Source organism: Strongylocentrotus purpuratus, unplaced genomic scaffold, assembly GCF_000002235.5.
Source record: "Strongylocentrotus purpuratus isolate Spur 01 unplaced genomic scaffold, Spur_5.0 spur5_scaffold_10, whole genome shotgun sequence".
Taxonomy (NCBI): domain Eukaryota; kingdom Metazoa; phylum Echinodermata; class Echinoidea; order Camarodonta; family Strongylocentrotidae; genus Strongylocentrotus; species Strongylocentrotus purpuratus.
Window position 1 is genome coordinate 24,030,410 of NW_022145595.1, and position 19,384 is coordinate 24,049,793.

Sequence of the window (19,384 nt, forward strand, 5' to 3'; positions counted from 1 at the left end):
TCATCATAATCCTCATCATCATTATCATTATAATCCTCATCATCATCATCATCATTATGTCCACCATCAGCATCACTACCACAATACCACCATCAGCATTAATACCAACACTATCACCACCATGATCATCATGATCATCACCATCATCATCACCATCATCACCACCACAATTATCATCACCACCACTACCAACAACATCAGCAATAATATCAACACTATCACCACCACAATCATCCCCATCATCATCACTTTCATCCCCATCATCATAATTTAAAAGTTGAGATGTTGACATACATCTGCATCCACTGTTTGGACGAGCATCAGCTGCTTGGTAAGGACATTGATAAAAATGCTTGGGTTATCCTGAGTGACCACTAGAGTTATGGAGCCGGAACTCCCGGTGATGCCAGTGATTGGCAGGAACCCAATTGATGTCCCTGCAGAAAAGAAAACAAACAAACAACTTGAATATTCAAAATATTTGCACAACAACAACAAATGAAATTTAATTCACTTTCAGTTACAGTTTTGTAAGTTCAATGATGTCATTTTTTGTCATGATATATACCAGTATTTTAAAAACTTGTCTCTCAGTGGCTATGATAACAACAAAACTTTCCCTATGATTGCAAATGCAATTGAAACTCTCTTAGTTATGATGTAAATGATTTACGTATCTATTTGAGATTCACTGTCAACTCCTATCAAATGTTGTGTATTCCGTTTTATTTGATGTTCATTTGAGGGATTAAATCATTTATTTCTGGAGTGATACAATGTGATTTGCAAATACGTGTATGGACTGTAATATACTTGATTATATGTTTTGCCCTTTCATTATCATGAAAACAATAATTCAATTCATTTTTTAAAAATGGGACATTTGTCTAACATACAATTACTTTTGAGAACAAAAATGCACATTATCACCATCATCACCGTCATTATCATTATCATCACATCATCATAATCACTACATCAACATCATCACTACAATCATAATCATCATCATAATCTCTTCATCTTCATCATCACTACAATCATTACCACCACCAATACAATCATTATCATCACCATCATCGCTACAATAACCATCGCCACCATCAAAACAGTTATCACCATCATCATCATCATCATCATCATCATCATCATCATCATCATCATCATCTCTTACCAGCAGGATTTGATTCACTTATTTCAAACTCAATTACTGGATCAGTATTAAGCCCATCTGATCTCTGGCATTCTAGAATGCAAAGAAAACAAAATAACCAACTTTAAAAACAATAACATTCCTGCATTATAGAATCACTTTTTTGACAAAAAATGCTATAAATGAATGAAGGGAGATAGAATTTGCAAATGAAGTTTAACAACATGAGATGACAGATACACTGAAAAAAATCCCAGTGTTATGACTATGGTTTCTTCCACAATTTTACTTCATCATGTTAATTCATACAAGTAATTTACAAGGTAACATGAAGCAGTATAGTAACAAATGCTAAATGACTAAAAATAAAATTCCTTTTTTAATAATTATTAACAATCCCACTATCTTCTAAGATGTGCATTCAAATCAAAATGAGTTTGAACGAGACATCGGTCAACTTCTATATATTATGGTTTTGTGAAATGATTCCCAGATCTACAGATCAAGAATAGCAGCCAGGAACATTATTAATATAAACATAGAAAATATCAACATTTTGATAATGGACAATCACAATGTAGAACTAGTTCTGGGTGCAGAAGGATACAAAATACTATTCTTGTGTTTTTTCATCTTTAATTCTATGCACACATGAAGAAAAGAAGAAGTAGTGCCTGCAAATACAGTGATTTCAGTAAAAGATGCACAAACAAATGAAAAGCACAGCCACAGGAATTTAATGGATCTTAAATAATTCAAGTATCAAAATAGCACAGATAAAAGAATTAAAGAATACATCATCCTAGTTTTAGTAACATACTGGTTGTTAAAGTAGTAGTCTACCATGATATTAGTTTGATTTGAATGAAAGCAGGGTTATCTCAGAAACAGGAGGGAATCTTTGAGATGGTAAAAGGGCAGAAAGGAAAAGTATGAATTAGTTTTATTAGGCCATAAAACAGCCTTTCAAACTTACCTTGGCCTGATCAATCGATGAACAGGAGGGAAAACAAAGGGATGCAAATACAGATATAAACAACCACATTAAACACATATTTACAACAAAAATATATTAGTGCATTAATTATCACATATCCCTGTAAAACCAGAACTTTTTACAAATTTTACCGATTGGTTCACATTATGAAAATTTCAGGCCACAAGAGTGATTAATTTACCTGTTTGGAGCTAAAAGGATATTAACTCAGGCTTTGACACAGGGTTAATGCCCTTCTGGCTCTGAACAAAGGAAATCATATTAATAAAAACACAATTTTTTTGAAAATTGTGACAATTTCTTGCTACCAAAGCAGGGCCATCATTGATGATTTTGTTTTCCATATGTGAACATTTCCATGGACAATGATTTTGTTGCAGTGTAAAGTGCACACATATTTGCTTCCTGTGCGTAAACATATTTCTTATGTATACCTACTTCAATTGCATATTTTGAGTTTTTTCAAAATTGCTAAATAATGTGCAGAGTTTTAAACATTCTTTGATTACTTAAGACTCTTCTTTAAAAGAAAAATTTTCTACTAAATAAAACTGAACTTTCCAGATAATCGACCTGTCCTAAAAAAAATTGTAACAATATAAGAATGTATGTAAAAATTAAATGTGCTGTAACCACATTTAGTTTTCAATGATTATTTCATATAAGGGTTATGGAATACTAGCATTGGTCTTTAAAGCTATATGAAATTAACTATCAGTTAAGGTATTATAGCAAAAACAGACTTTATATATATATATATATATATATATATATATATATTATGACAACACCAAAACATGTATGCACATTTTGTTAAAATGTTTAGACAACTGACAAAATCAAAGTTTATAATGATAACAACTTTAACAAATCATATATTCTGGACTCTATATATTCCTTTTGCAATACAGGTAATTTCAATGATCTTAACTTTTTTTAAATGTAGTATCATGGTTTTTTTTTTTTTTACTCGGGGACATGATTTGTTTTCAGCAAAATGCACTATTGGTATTTTCTACAAAACAAAAGTGTTTTACAAAGGTGCACTTAATATTCATTTCTGAATTTTCGCAGTCCTTTTCCAAGATGCATTTGCTACAAGTACATCTGTGCTATTTTTCTAGTGTGTTAATCACGCACAGACAACCATGCAAACCAAGTGTAAAATCTTTAATGAAAAACAATGATGCTTTTTGTGTGAATGCAATACTGTCATTTCTCCTTTTTTCTATTTTCTTACTATGCAAACATCTTATTTCCTACAAATCATAAAAATCAATGAAAGATGATCATGGCAAAAACTGCATTCTAAACTTGAACAAAAATCACATCATCTGTTCAGAACCACTATATGTTAAATTATAAGAAAAACCTATTAACATACCTCATCATAAGATACAAGTGTTTTTATTTCTTTTTCTTTGTTTGTTGGATTTCTCAAGTTAAGCAAACTGAGCAATATCTTAATGGATTTTGCGCCATATAAGAAACAAGCGTATGTATGCACCATTGTGTATGTTAGGGCATTGACTCCATTTTAAAGTATAAAGTTCAATGCCCTTTTGGCTCCAAAAAGATGATACAATATCTGTTTACTCACGATCCTAAACTTGAGTTTCAAAATGCAAGTTCTGATTTTTTTTCTTCAATGTTCATTATTTATATCATAACTCTTCACAATCACTAATATTTTCAGCAATGTGCTTGTGAAAATTCTTACCTATTCCTGGTATCTGCCTCTTTTGACGATCTGTTAGAGCACAACATCAACAATTTAGTTACATAAAATAATATTAGTAAATACCATGCATAAAAAACTTGTACAATTTAACATAATCATTAATAAATCATATCCTTTGTAAGGACAACATTTGTTATATCAAACGACCAAAACAAATGTACAATGTCTAAATTGGGCCCTGTTTCATAAAACTTTTTGCCGATAACAAGTGCTAAATTTCTATGACAAATTTGATCTCAGCCAATCGGATGACACAATTTCAGTAGCTTATATAACAGTTATTGTAACTTGTTATTGATAATATGTTTCATGAAACAGGGCCAGAACCAAATGATGATTGGCATGCATTTACTCTCTTGATTAAACAAAACAAATACTGTATGTTTGGAAAATTAGTGGTTTCTATTTAAATAGTTAGTCGGAACAACTTTCAAAACATGTAACATGTCCAAATTTTAGAAGATCCCTAATGAGATTTTACATAAGGCATATTTAATTTTGCCAGTGAGGAAAAGGTGGACACTATATGCACACATTATTTTATACTATATAAAATGATAACTATGTTAAAACATGAATTAAACATGCTAAGTTACATCCACATAGTCTGAACAAAATATGAATATATTTGATTATTTTGTAGGTGTTAATTCCATGAATATTTTAGAATATCAAATTAGGAATAGATGAAAATATACACCATAAAAAGGAAATAAAAAATAATATACTCACCAAAGGCTGTTGAAGTGAATAGAAAAATAAAAGAAAGAGAGGAAAAGAGAATAAAAGAGAATTAGACTACTTTTTCTTGATCAATGCTTTCATTGTTATCATAAGAAAGCAATACTGACACACGTATACATGTATATGATGACAGGAGCTGACTGGGCGATGGACATATCATGCTCAACATACAATTACTACTGGTATTTTTTATGTATTTTTTACAGCCATCCGGCATCGCGTAATGCTCACAACAAAAGTACAATTTTGTTGTTGTTGTTTTTTTAATTATCCTTCCTGGTTCCTGAATTAAAGAAGATTAAATCACTGTTCATTTCCCCCATTAAGCCCTGTTACTGTAATGACCCACTTAATCAGCTTACAAAAAAGAATGCCACAGCTACATTAAAAAAAAAAAAAAAATTATATGCAAATAAATGGCGATTTTGAGGTGGAAAAAAATAGCTGTGTGCAAGAATGGCCCATACAATCATGTCTAATATTTGTGTGTTATGCAGGGCTCAGCACTTACACGCATCCCAAAATTAGGTCCACCCCCCCCCCCTCCACCCAATTTTGAATTGTTCACATAAGGCTCATGCATGCAGACTTTAAAGCCCAACTGCACTACTTATGGCTACTTGCGCCCTCTATATAGCAAACAATGCCTTATCGGTGACCATTGGTCCCCCATGGTCCAATTTTTCTTATGTTAATTGAGAGCTAATTTGATGAGATAACCACCTGCCAATTATGGCCATGCAGGGAGGTCTATTCCTTCCTGGCCAAACCAGTGCAGAGGGGCTTTAAAAGCTTGATTCGGACCCCTTCATATTAAAAAAAGTTAATGTGGAGCCCTGGTACATGTTTTGTATTGATCAGGACCCATCAATTCCAATCCCCATGATGTAATACACACTTCTAATGGCCTATATCATCAACAACAACCTGGGCTCAGCGAGGCAGCTGTGATTGGACAATATTGATCCACCCATCATGTGATACGGGATCAATATTCAAATGAGCCGTTAACAAAATATGGTGGGTAAATATTATGTGGGTGTACGAATTTGCATTTCATTAGCATGAAGCCAATAGGCATGTGTAGTATTAAACACAATTAGTATAGCACGTGGTAGATAGTTACATGTTGTACAAATTATATCATCACAGCTCTATCCATCTGAATCAAGTAATGAAGAAAAAAAAGTTGATATAAGCCAGTACACCTCTAATAAATAAGCATAGTAATGGTCCAACTTTGTAAAAAGTGTAGGAGAATTTAACTATGCATTATTGTTTTAGGGCCTATTCATAGCCCTTTTGTAAAATTATGTAATTTCATTATAATAATTGCTTTGAAAAATTGTATTATTATGTCAGGTTTGAATTCAAAGTAATCTATTTAATAATACTTGTACTAAATATAGTTTCCTTCCCAAAATACCCCCTCTCTTAATCATTCGACTCTCTCTCTCTCTCTCCTTCTCTCTCTCTCTCTCTCTCTCTCTCTCTCTCTTTCCTCTCTCATTTCTTTATTCTCCATCTCTCCTCTCTTTATCTATCTCCTTTCTCTCTCCATTGTTTTCTCTTCTACCCCTCCCTCCCTCCTTTCCACTTTCCACTCTTCCTTCTCCCTTCTTCCCCCTCTCATATCCCTTATCCACCCCTCCCCCTCCCCCCCCCATTCCTCCTTTGCCCCCATATACTCAACTTTTCCATAATCAATCTGTTCCTGACATGTCACCCAGCACTACTTTGAAGACAGATGATGAATCATAGTATTTCACTATTAAGTGGCACTTTAGTCATCCCCTGGGTCATGATCAACCTAAAGTACCTAAAGTTGAAATGTACTGTTTTACAATATTAGTGAAAATAACAGGCAAATTAACAGTTTGTCCTATTTTTCTGTTTGAAAGATTACCATACTCAAAGAATATACAAAAGTGTTTACAAGTGGAAAGCATACATGTATAGTTTAGTTCTTTTGTTTTGCTTATCTGTTTCTTGGTTTGTTTTGGAGGGGTAAACATGTAGATACAAAGATGCAGGAACTATATATACCTTTAAATGAACTTAAAATAGAATGATTACCTGCTAATTGTAATTTCTTTAAAAGTATTTCATTATTTCACATTTTAAGCAGCAGAAATCTGGGGGAAAATCCTAGCCATTAATTAAATCAAATTACAAACCAGTATCAAACTGGAAATACGCAAATATTCTCTTTCTCATTTTTGTGATTACAAATATGAAAGCAGCAAACAATGAATGCTTATATCAATATGGATTTCTCTCCCCCCCCCCCCTCTCTCTCTCTCTCTCTCTTACCTCCTCTCCCTCTCTCTTGTTATCTTTCTCTCTCTCTCTCTCACCTTTTACTTTAAAACTCCCATACTTTTCCTCAATCCTTAACATCAGAAACATACAATTTATGAATTCTGCGACAGCACTTTCTCAAAATCCCATCACGCTTCTCCATGCAGTCCAACAGCCATAGATTAATGTATTCGTATTCTCTCTATCACAAATGTCTCTCCTTTCTTTCTGTCTGTCTGCATGTCTGTCTGTTTCTCTCTCTCTCTCTCTCTCTCTCTCCCTTTGTCTCTCTCTCTCTCTCTCTCTCTCTCTCTCTCTCTCTCTCCATCCATCCTACCTACTTCATGCAGTCCCACAGATATATTAATGTACAGTATTTATATCTTCAAGTCATGTTCTATTGCAAAGCTGGGATCAATATTTTATCCAGGATGCAGGGACTGGCTCCGACAATGGGCCCTGATCAATAAATTAAAGATTGGTATGCTGCATGCATTGATGAATACCACCTGATCGCTATAAAAGTAAGAGGATAAATCAATACTTAATGAAAGGATGAGAGGCCACTTTGGGAAGTGTAGAAGAGAGTAGAGACTGTATGTCATTTTGCATCACCAGGCCATGATCAGTCAAACCGTGATAGAAACCAGTTGCATGTAAAACCCTGTATCTTGAGCAAATTAGATATTTAAAAGTCTTTATCTCTAATAGAGGTTCTGTGGTCTTGTGCATGGACCAAGAATCACAAGTTACAGTATTTAAATATACCTGCCATGACACTGATATTCTTTGGCAATACATTAATCTAAATTTGCCACTCTCCACCCAGGTGAAGTGAATGGATACCAGTAGGAAGTGATTCTGGGACTGGCAAACTGACTGCTTTGATATCAGCACCTTCATCTGGGCAGCTGGACTAATTGGGATAATAAACCAAAGCTCTTCGGAAGCGCATCTATTGTTAATATGTGATATGTGCTATACCAAAAACTACTCAGAATATCATCCTCATTATCATCATCTTCATTAATATTATTACTATTATCTCACATGTTCAGTTCATCTTCTATATGACAAAAGGAAATATTATTAAACAACTAACCTCTTTGAATGAAATATTTAAAAATTGGTTTGTGACTAAATTCCAATTGAAAGATAATTAGCTACAGTTACATTGCAGTTCTAACCTGAACTTTTATAGAAATCTAACTATGCATATCATTTCTAATCCAGCAATATAGAGTCTTACAGGGTAAAATTTCCCTAAATGGTCATTAAACATGAATTGTAAATTCAATATTACTTCCTCTAAAGGGTGGTTTGTGTTTCATACAATGCAGTCATATTACATGCATCATTATATGGTTGAATTACTTCAAGGTTTGCAGATCAAAATAGACTATACAGGTTCATGGTTTTGTTTGCTAAAAACAGTATTTATGGATACATAACATGTCAATTAGCCTATGATTTCTTCACAAATAAATCAAAAAGTACCTAATAATACTATAACTCTAAAATAATTGCTATGACGTTTATTTGAACAAACAGGTGAAGGCCAAAAAGTGCTACATTGCAAAACACCTTTCTTTGCACTTTAAAAATACATGATGATGACCTAATTAGTTTTCAGTATTTTAGTCTTTGCAATTTTGTAACAAAAATGTCATCTAAAATAGAGGAATATACTCTTTATACCTCTTTCTATCTACATTGTTCTTTGCAATTTTTAACAAAAAATGTCATCTAAAAAAGAGGAATATACTCTTTATATCTCTTTCTAACTACATTGTTCTTTGCAATTTTGTAACAAAAATGTCATCTAAGAAGAGGAATATACACTCTTTATATCTCTTTCAATCTACATCGTTCTAGTAATTTTAACATACTATGTAGATGAAGGTCTGATATCATGGTTATGTACCTCTAAATGTAGATAATCCTAAGCCTAAAATATTAAGCCACCTCTCATGCACACACCTTGATCTAGGTGACCGCGCCTTCTTTTCAATTGCATCCAAACTCTGGAATAATCTCCCTCCTAATGTCCATGAAGCCCTTTCCTTGATTCATTAAAGGGTAGATTGAAGCCACATTGTTATATCAAATACATCATTGGTTGCTATGTAAACAAGACGGTACGCATGAACGGATGGATGAGATTGAACATACCTTTTTACATGTACATGCATGAGTGGATGTGGGATGCGCTATAATTAGATGCTAGCATACATGTTTATATTAATACCTGTGTCTCAAACACAGATGTTTCAGACTGTACACACATCTACTGTATGATATAAACCCACATCATTTTAAATTGGTTTTGGAGTTAAAAATAGGAAATTTCCTCAATCTCTAAAATTATTATTGGATGCTTGGAAAATCAAAATGTATCAAATTCATTTTCCATTCATTTTGAAGGTGGAGAAACAGCATTTTGAAAATCCTTTTCAATAATAATAATAATAATTTTGTTTACTAAGGGAAGCCTGATCAGCACTATACTGTTCTTCCTGATGGCCCTGCAGTTATTATCACCCCAGCAATTGCCAGGTACCCACTAACACCTGGGTGGAGAGGGACAAATGCAAATTGATGTCTTGCCAAAGGAGGATAGGTGCCGAGTTGTGATTCAAATCCGCAACACTATGGGATTGAGAGTCATGTGAATAGGGCACTTTACCACGACAACTCCTTTTCATTATTGCATGAGGAAATTCTTTTTTAATTATAAGATTAAATGATGCATGAAGTCATTTTCAAATACTTGTATTCACTCAAATTTAAAAATACACTGGATTTCAAGGAAGGATACTTAACGACAGAGTCACAAAACATCAGCCTCTGTCAAACTGCTATTGTTACCACAGACTGTCCTTTTATGTGGCATTATACTTGTTTAATGTTTGTTTTTCTCACTCCATTGTGAATACAAACGCGTGACAGTTTAATGTTTATTTAATAACACCACCGTGAGGGTTTATAGTATTGCCTTTTAGCCTTGTCACACAATGGTAACACATCAGAAGTGATTTTAAAGATGTATGACCAATTGAACCAGGAACCAAGAACAAGATTATTAGAAAGGCCAGTGAAAGAGAGTGAGAGAGTGAAAGAGAGTGAGTGAGAAAGAGAGAGAGAGAGACAGAGAGAAAGAGAAAGAGAACGAGAAAGAGAAAGAGAAAGAGAAAGAGAAAGAGAAAGAGAAAGAGAAAGAGAGAAAGAGAGGATGAGAAAACAATTCATAGTGACTAATTTTCTGAAACAAATATTGCTATTAAAAATTGGTTTATTAATGAAATAGAATGCAAATGAAATTTACTATGGCAATAATTATAACACAAACATTTGTTCTTAAATCTCTAAACATATATGCTTTGTTTATTAACACAATGTATATTATTTGATATGATCTCTCTTTCTCTCTCTCTCTATCTCTCTCTCTCTCTCTCTGTGTATTTCTCCACCCCTCCTTCACTCCCTCCCTTTATCACTCCCACCCCCTCTCTGTCTGCCTATATCTGATACAGCTTTATGTATGTCTGATCTCTTCCCAATTACAGCATGTCATTAACAAGTCTGCCTCCAAACTCATGACTATAGACAGACAAATGCACATTAATGAATAATGATTCTTTGAACTAATTTTATATTATTCTTGCTTTTGTGTGAATAAATTGATTCAGACTAACGAAATTGATTTGGACATATGTATTTTCCGTATATCAAGCCTAGATGTACCACTCCCTCTGGAATAATAATATTGATCCGTTTAAGTAAACATTGACCAAGTCTTATTGATGTAGCCATCAGCAAGACAAAACACCAATTATCAAATGCAAATAACCCCCATTCACACAAAGAAACCTATATGTTTCCTATGAAATCTGTAGTTAAATTTTAAGTTTAGTTTAGATATTGCTTCAAACAAGAACTCAATGATGAATCTGGGTTGACTTGTCACATGAAGGTCATATAATGAAAGGTCAAATACCAAAGGGAAGGTTTGGGCCTCATTCTAAACAAAAACTCATAATCAAAGTCAACTCATGTGAACATAGTATAGTTAAGAAATGCAAACAAATTCTAGCATTTAAAAAAAAAAACAATAAGGAGCAAATTTGTAAAAATCCCTTTAGGGAACAGAACAAGATGAAGTATATTATATATTTCCAATCATATTTATTCAAATTTTCATAATGAAATCACATGACACTTCCAATTCAACGCAGGACTAATTTCTTAGCTTGCTCTTGAAGGCTTCATTATCTATTATCATAACCTCTAGTCTAGTTTCATCTGAATACATTCAGAAAACGTTTCAATTTCAACCTGAATACAGACTTTGCTAAAATCTTATTGTTGTGTCAGTAGCAGCTATATTGTTTCAAAGAGCTGCATCTGATTAAAGATTAGTCTATATAGCTCATACACTTCAGACTCTGGTGAAATATTGCTTAGTTTTTTCAACAGGAAATTGGACTAGGGCTCATGCTGTACGACCGCACTGTCTGCTTAAGATGTGGAGTTATTCATTCATGTACATGAATTATTTCTTGTGTAGGGGTTCTAGCCTTCTAGGGTGTTTTGGATAATTTACTAATGGAAGAGCTGCATAGCACAAACCAAGGTCCCACAACATCAACGTATTTGCCTATGTGGGAAACTAGCCAGGTCTACAAGAATTTGCTCAACATGTTCTATAGATGGGGTCCGAATACATGGGCCATAATTATTGATTTGCTCAAATATCTGAGTACTTATTTTGTTTCTTTTGGACACCTGACGCTGACAAAATAGAACAAGACTTTCAAAGGTATTCGTTTTCTATTTTTTGTCAAATCATCACAGTTAGATATATCTTAACTTATGCCCACAGGTTTTAATAAAATGTATATCTATTGAACTGTTTGTATTTATGTTATAATTATGTACATATTTGTGTGTGACCTTTAACAGAAATAAATTAAAGAATTGAACTGAATTGAATTGAAATGGTAATTTGTAATTTGTATGCTCCAAATGGAAGAGTGTATGCCTTTCAGGAAAGTTTGGTTGCCTTAATTGGACGAGTAGAGAAATGGATTTCTAAGCCCTGCTTTTAGACTAATTCCCACACTAGAGAGAAAAATGTTTCTCAAAATCCCCTGCAGGAAATTAAAATTAAATGATTAGTATGCGCATCTCTGACCTGGATACACAGACCATTAAGTTTATTAGTTATTAGTCTAGTGTGTGAACGGCTTCATCCATCATGTAAAGTAGTGTCTATTTCACTACAAAGTTTTGTGATAAGGATGTGGTGTAGTGCCTAATGTGTGAACACATCCACATACATGAACCATGGTCACACCTCCACAAAGTTCCAAACCAACAAACTCTACACCATTTGGGGTAATCATCTACTTAGTCTAATGTCTGCGCCATGTTATTACAATTATAAATGAATTTTATTACAATAATCAATGAATAATTGTTTCTTATTTACAAAGGGTAAAAACATCAGTACTCATCTGCGATTATCATTATCCCAGCTACTGCCAGGTACCTATATTTACACCCAGGTGGAGAGTGGCAATTGTGGATTAATGTTTGGCCAAAGGAATTTAATGCCGGGCTATAGGATTTGAACCCTCAACCCTTGCAACGAGAGTCAAGGAAATGTACCATCATGACACCTTCTTCTCGTGGTGTGACCAGGGAATTAATGAGTGACCACTTAACTGACCTTGCGGACAATCAGTTGACCTTTTGCTGCTTTAACATTCCCCCTCATTGGCAATATTGATTAGATGCTTCACATTCCATTAGAATCACTTCAGAGTTAATGTAATCTTAATGTGCATGGCTCCTAAGTAACGAGGTCCCAGTCATTTTATAATCAATCCCGTGTCTGCATGATATAAATGTTGATTGGTAAAAAAAAATATTTCAGCATGGCTTTGACTTAACCTTTATTTTAGCAGCACTCGCAGACAGGCTGCCATATTCAACTTTTGTTAGCCAATCGCAATGCTAATATCTAACCCGTTACCACTCATTTATCACCAATGTGACTGTAATCATTGTTTTTTTCATTGTTTTCTTCTAAAAACTAGCCTCTGGCATTATATTACAGATGACCAACTACATTCCCTTTGGCCACTGACCAGAGTGAATAATCAATAAAACTCATTAATCTCATCTTAAACCAATCGCAATGGTAATATCTGACCTTATATCAATCCTTTATCACCAATTGGACTGTAATCATTGTTTTTACTTCTTCTGAGAAATAGCCTCTGGCATTATATTACAGATGACCAACTATACATTCACTTTGGCCACTGACCAGCATGAATAATCAATGAATAATCAATAAATGACCACAACTATGTGAGGCCAGCATAAACGATTGAATGCACTTATGAACTTTCTGGTCAGTAAAAACAGGGAGTGTTTTCCAGCGACATGGGCAAGGCAACTTGGAACAAAATCAATAGCTTTGATTTTTGATCTTCCAGGTATGCAAATGAATTATTTGGTCATCTATACCCATCTCATTATATAACAATGGAATTTTATTTTCAGTGGTCCCTTTTTACACTGGATCTCAATATCAATTTGCATATGATGTACAGTGAGACATGCATGCAAAGGACACCCCTATGAATAGTGGCCTTAAGGAAAGTTTAAGTAAATGTACATGTCAATACATATGTCATTACATATACATGTACCAATAAACCTGAAGAGTACATATAACTTGACTTCCTAAAAATTGTCTCTCAGCAGACAAAATACTTCATTGGCTATGTACATATATTGTCAATGGCAGTAAAGCTACAGTCCCATATACGTCCCGGACCGTCCCGGACCATCCTGGACCCCATCCGGGGTGATCCGGGATTCGGTCCGTGTTGACACCGTGTTGGCACCGGGGTGGTCCTGGATGGTCCTGGATGGTCCTGGGCGGTCCGGGAGTCGACCCCGGATGTTTTTGACGGTCAAAAACTGCCGGGGTGGTCCGGGACGGTCCGGGACAATAGTTTGATCCGGGGTGATCCGTGTAGCCACCGTGCTGGGTCCGGGGTCATCCGTAGTGGCGCCGGGGCGGTCCGTGTTGATCCGTGGCAGTCCGGGAGTGAGTTATTGACCGCCAAGGACCATCCAGGACCATCCAGGACCATCCAGGACCATCCAGGACCACCCCGGTGCCAACACGGTGTCAACACGGACCGAATCCCGGATCACCCCGGATGGGGTCCGGGATGGTCCGGGACGGTCCGGGACATATATGGGACTGTAGCTTAAAAGCATCACACTTTTTTTGAACAAAACATCCCGGACCATCCCGGATCACCCCAGACCATGGTCCGGGATGGTCCGGAGTGGTCCGTGCTCGTCCGTGCTGGTCCGGCTTTATATGGGACTGGGGCTTAATGGCCTTCTTGTGTTTTGAATATGGCCTCCATCACCTGCCAAGCTTCTTGGAAATTGCTTTTACAAACAATATGGCACCTTAGTAACAAATAATGGCATTTCTCTAAATTATGAAAATATTGAGAGAGAAAAACACTTCTTATGTTCATAGCTGTTGAATAGGAATTGGTTCCATCACTTAGCGAGTTTCTTGGTAATTGCTTTTTGAAACAATACAGTTTTTCTCAACCTGTTGAATATCAATATTGAAATTTTATTTTCAAATTGTGTATGGAATGGGTTCCATCATCCGTGGGGCTTCTTGGAAATTGCTTTTACAAACAATATGGCACCGTTCTAGCATATACTGCCAGAAATTTTTCTAAATTGTAAAATTATTGAGAGAAGAAACCACTCCCTTTTTTCATAACCTGTTGAACAAGAATACAATTCATTTCACTTGGCTTCAGCTTGCCTTATATGTACATGAATCAAACATTTTTTGGCCTCGTTAGATTATTATCTGACGGTGATATCTCGTCATGGTTTTCTTAATTGTGTCTGACCTTAGTTCCACCTGTTGCCATAGCAACCCATGCGTTGCTATTACATGAAGGTACATAATAATGCTCTGGCTGCAGAAGTGTTTTCAACATCATTATTACAAGACTTGTTATCATCCTCCCATCCCTTGTGTACAGTGTTCATGAGCGTACAATTTTCTGACAGTCACACAAGTAGAACATAATGTGTGCAGTGTCCATGTTACTCGTGGCTCTGCTTGAAAGACAGCCCACTTGTTGATTCAGACTGGGTATTGCAATTTATGAAACATCTTTCACAATTCAGCTTTAAAAATTGAACATATTCTAGTTGCTGTGTGACTTCATAAATAAGTGATCAATAAAAGGTCCAGCTACAAAATGTCATGTGTAGTTTGTGCTCTAGGTTTCTTTTTTTTAAATTTTTTTTTAACTAAAATGTTTATATTTCATTTTGAGCAGATAAATCGCAGAGGTTCATGGTCATCACAAAGAATCTGATGTGATTGTGAGATGTTAAAGATTCATAATGAAAGAAAGGCGGTAAGAACGAGAAAACAGGTGTGAGAGGGACCAGGATGGAAACAAGGAAATGGAGGGAAGTGGGAGGGGAAACAGAAAGAGGGGGAATAGAGAGAGAGAGATAGATAGAGAGATAGAGATAGAGAGAGAGAGAGAACAAGGAGAGAAACTTCCAAAAAGGAAGAGAGAGAAAAAAGAGAGGGAGGGGATAGGAGAGAGAGAGAGAGAGAGAGAGAGAGATTTGGTAATTATATGGGTAGAAATGTTGGACATTTTTTTGATGGCAGGATGTACCCCCCCCCCCCCCCACCCCCATGTTTAAAAGGTTCTACATTAAAAGATACAGATGTTGATAGGCAAAGGATGATACTAGGTGAATTATCCAAAGCCCTCAAAGTCAGAGAGAAAGTGAGAGAGAAAGAGAGTGAGAGAGAGAAAAAGGAGAGAGAGAGAGAGAGAGAGAGAAAGAGAGAGAGAAAGAGAGTGAGAGAGAGAAAGGAGAGAGAGAGAGGGAGAGAGAAGAGAGAAAAAGAGTGTTATATATGATGATAAATACAAGCAGATATATTGTTTATCTGCATTTGGGCGATAATTCAATGGTAAGAATGTATTGATTAAATTGAGTGCGCTGGTGTGATCCGTGTGAGGTGTGTTAAAAATCATTACATGTTTACTCCCTCCAACTTGTAGTACCTACTGTATTATATGATTCATGCACAAGCATATGCACGGATTGCATTCAAATCTGAACTACATCCAGAAATCTGCTTTGATTAGGCGAACTAATCCAATTTATATTTTCGCATCCTGAAACCACTATGACATAATTTGTTGTTATATTCATAAATATCCGATAATGTCAAATTCTATAAATATCACTGGAATGGGCTATGTTGAATACTAGAGATAAATATCTACCTTTACGGAATATTTTATTGCTAGAGATATATGAAAATGAAGACAACTATGAACTTCCATGACCACTATGCTGTGTTCATTTGAAATATTTAGTCTTCTGTATTCACAGTTTATTATCTCACTACTTCTTCTTAGCTCACCCTTTCATACTTCCTTTCTTTTGCTTTATTTTTCTTTCTCACTTGTGACAATTCGTGCCATGACCAATTTTTAGATAAATAGGTATCTTCCTCTTTCCTATACATCTCTCTTCCTCTTTCTCTCCAACAAACACACATCTCTCTCTCTCTCTCTCTCTCTTATCTTTCTCTCTCTCTATCTCTTTATCTCTCTCTCTCTCTCTCTCTCTTATCTTTCTCTCTATCTATCTCTCTTATCTTTCTCTCTATCTATCTCTTTATCTCTCTCTCTCTCTCTCTTATCTTTCTCTCTATCTATCTCTGTATCTCTCTCTCTCTCTCTCCCTCTCTTATCTTTCTCTCTATCTATCTCTTTATCTCTCTCTCTCTCTCTCTTATCTTTCTCTCTATCTATCTCTGTATCTCTCTCTCTCTCTCTCTCTCTCTCTCTCCCTCTTATCTTTCTCTCTATCTATCTCTTTATCTCTCTCTCTCTCTCTCTTATCTTTCTCTCTATCTATCTCTTTAACTCTCTCTCTCTCTCTCTCTCTCTCTCTCTTCCTTCCTGATCAATGCAATGATTAATTGATCATCAATATCTCTCTCTCTCCTCTCCTACTTTTTGTTCTCTTTATGAACACTCATGCGATAAATACATCCATCTCTTCCTGATCTCCTTCCTCAACTTGTACATTATTTCTCTCTCTCTATCTTTCTCTCATCAATCACATGATCCACCAATCATGCAATCAACACTGCCCCCCCCCCTCTCTCTCCCCCTCTCTCTCTCTCTCTTTTATCTCCCTCCTCCAGTAACTGTCCAAAAACGTTCTTTATCTCTATCTCAAAACGCAGAGGATGTGCATTTGGATCAGAATCCCTCACATTATATTTGAAAGGAAGCTATTGAACAGAATCAATATCTTTTGTATAGTCAATATTCATAGACAATCTCAAAAACTTTCAAGTAATCAACTTGTAGGCAATTTCAATAGCCCATTGTATTTCCCAGGTATTTCCTTTAAAAAAAAAATCATGTTTGTATTTAATGTGTCATTTCATAATTGTTCCCACATTTCAAAATACAACACACAAGGCTTTTAAAACGCCCGAGGCTAATTTTTCAAAAGTCTTTGCTATTGTGATATTAATCTACCACCCTGCTAATCATGTAGGAAAATTAGGAAAATTAGTAAACAAAATGACTAAAGATTGCTTACCTTGTGTTGGAGTTGGTCCTATAAAAGTTAGCACTGCCAGCAGCACTAAAACATGCAATTTAAGTCCCTGTAATCTCTGATGGGTTGCCATTTTGGTAAACAGAGTTCTCGTAAAGCGACAGTTCGCTGGGCTTAGACCAACCTCGGTCCTCCTCCTAAATGGATCTGGTCTTTCGTTGGGAGGTGCTGAGAAACGTCCTCCATGGCATTGGGAACACACACAGCTGCACAGGAGATTTTCACGCCTAGTCATTGTTACGTGTCCACGTTTCTCACAATCGCGTCGGTTGTTTTTCCCTCCAATTCTCTTTAAACTAGCATTGTAAAATCTGTGAGATGAAAAGAGATAAACAAATGAACAAAAGAAATTGTTATGACAGTTGAACTGAACTTCTTTCATCAATAGTTGAGATAAGCCCAAAGATGTTTGGACAGATGTGAAGATTTATCAAAAGGACTTTTTCACCGATTGGTCATATATGTTACGAAAATGTAAAGTGAAAATAACTGGAGCATAAATTTCTTCTGGTTTTGATGCCTTCTGTTCCTTTGCATTTGCCTTTTTGGGGGTTTTGGTCTTTTTTCTTATTTTTGTATTCATATTTTGTTTTTACAAGGTAATACTAACATTTATTTGGTCATGTACCATGAAAGGATGAGCTTATCAAATAATCTGAATCAACAGTGTGCATGCCTGAATTAAACTTCCAACTCCAAGGCAGGAACTATTAGAAGGGAAGATGAATGCATCCCGATAGTTTCTTTCACGATGTAATTATATGACTAATGCTTCCTTGTATAGCAGGTCCTCAGCGGCTCTGAATGGGACTACTCTGCTTTTTCAAAGAAAACATGGATAATGATAATAATAATACATTCATAGAGCACAGAAACTATCCAATATTAAGTATATATTCTACTGCGCTACAAGAGCTCCTGGTATGCTTAGATTTACAGTTAATAAAAAGATGTGATATCAGTTTTTATTTAACTTAGATGGTGATTTCCTGACTTCCAAAAAGGATGAATGAAGGAAAGAACAAATGAATAAATAAATGTCATCTTTATCAAATGACAAGCCTCATATAATTCAGATTTTCTCATTCTCTAACTTGAGAACTAAGCTTGTTATCATTCAATCCTGTCACAGCTGTTTTGTTGGAAATTGAATGAATATTGAGAAAACTTCACAACTAATTGGGAATAGTAATAAATTGATTGAACTGATTATAAGAGAACAACACATTTTCATTGACTAAATAATACATTTAGATGATGTACAAGAAGATTTTTTTTCAGGGGTACGTGCCCTGACTAATTCCCACTATTGTGTTTGTCTGATTTCCTTTCCTCTAAATTACTATAATCTTTTACAGTTCAGGGATGTGTGCCCCCATTGTGTTAAGTATATGATGTTTCCAATTGTCAATTGTAATTTATACACTTTTGCAAAATAAAAGCAAGTGCACTTTTTTATTACATCGTTGTTACCATGCCGACCAACATCACTCTTCTGTTGTTCACTCTTGATCTAGCCTAGCAAGATAGAATGATTTAAAATTCTGGTCGATATATTCCGGCGAATGCAAGAATGATTGCACTGCATCATTCTCCTCCCCTGATATATCCAATTATATTGAGTCTTTCAATTAGATTGTATATCCTTCTCTTTTAATAAAGTATAACCTTGAATTTGATTGAATTCTATACCACTATCAAAATT

The 19,384-nt window shown here is 35.2% G+C and overlaps 1 protein-coding gene across 3 annotated transcripts in view; it reads right to left on the reverse strand.

Moving 5' to 3' along the window:
* LOC105438912 (protocadherin-15-like) overlaps positions 1-18,110 on the reverse strand; it is a 46,469-nt gene extending 28,359 nt beyond the window's left edge. For 2 of the 3 annotated variants that reach the window (XM_030979841.1, XM_030979840.1), the window contains exons 1-6: positions 17,662-18,110; positions 4,624-4,629; positions 3,871-3,900; positions 2,130-2,135; positions 1,175-1,246; positions 295-437 (exon numbers count right to left, since the gene is read on the reverse strand). In XM_030979841.1, coding sequence (XP_030835701.1) covers positions 295-437; positions 1,175-1,246; positions 2,130-2,135; positions 3,871-3,900; positions 4,624-4,629; positions 17,662-18,061 — 657 coding nt within the window. In that variant the 5' untranslated portion in view covers positions 18,062-18,110. The remainder of the gene's footprint in view (positions 1-294; positions 438-1,174; positions 1,247-2,129; positions 2,136-3,870; positions 3,901-4,623; positions 4,630-17,661) is intronic. The other variant, XM_030979842.1, reaches the window with a different exon arrangement.
* Positions 18,111-19,384: the final 1,274 nt, after the last annotated feature.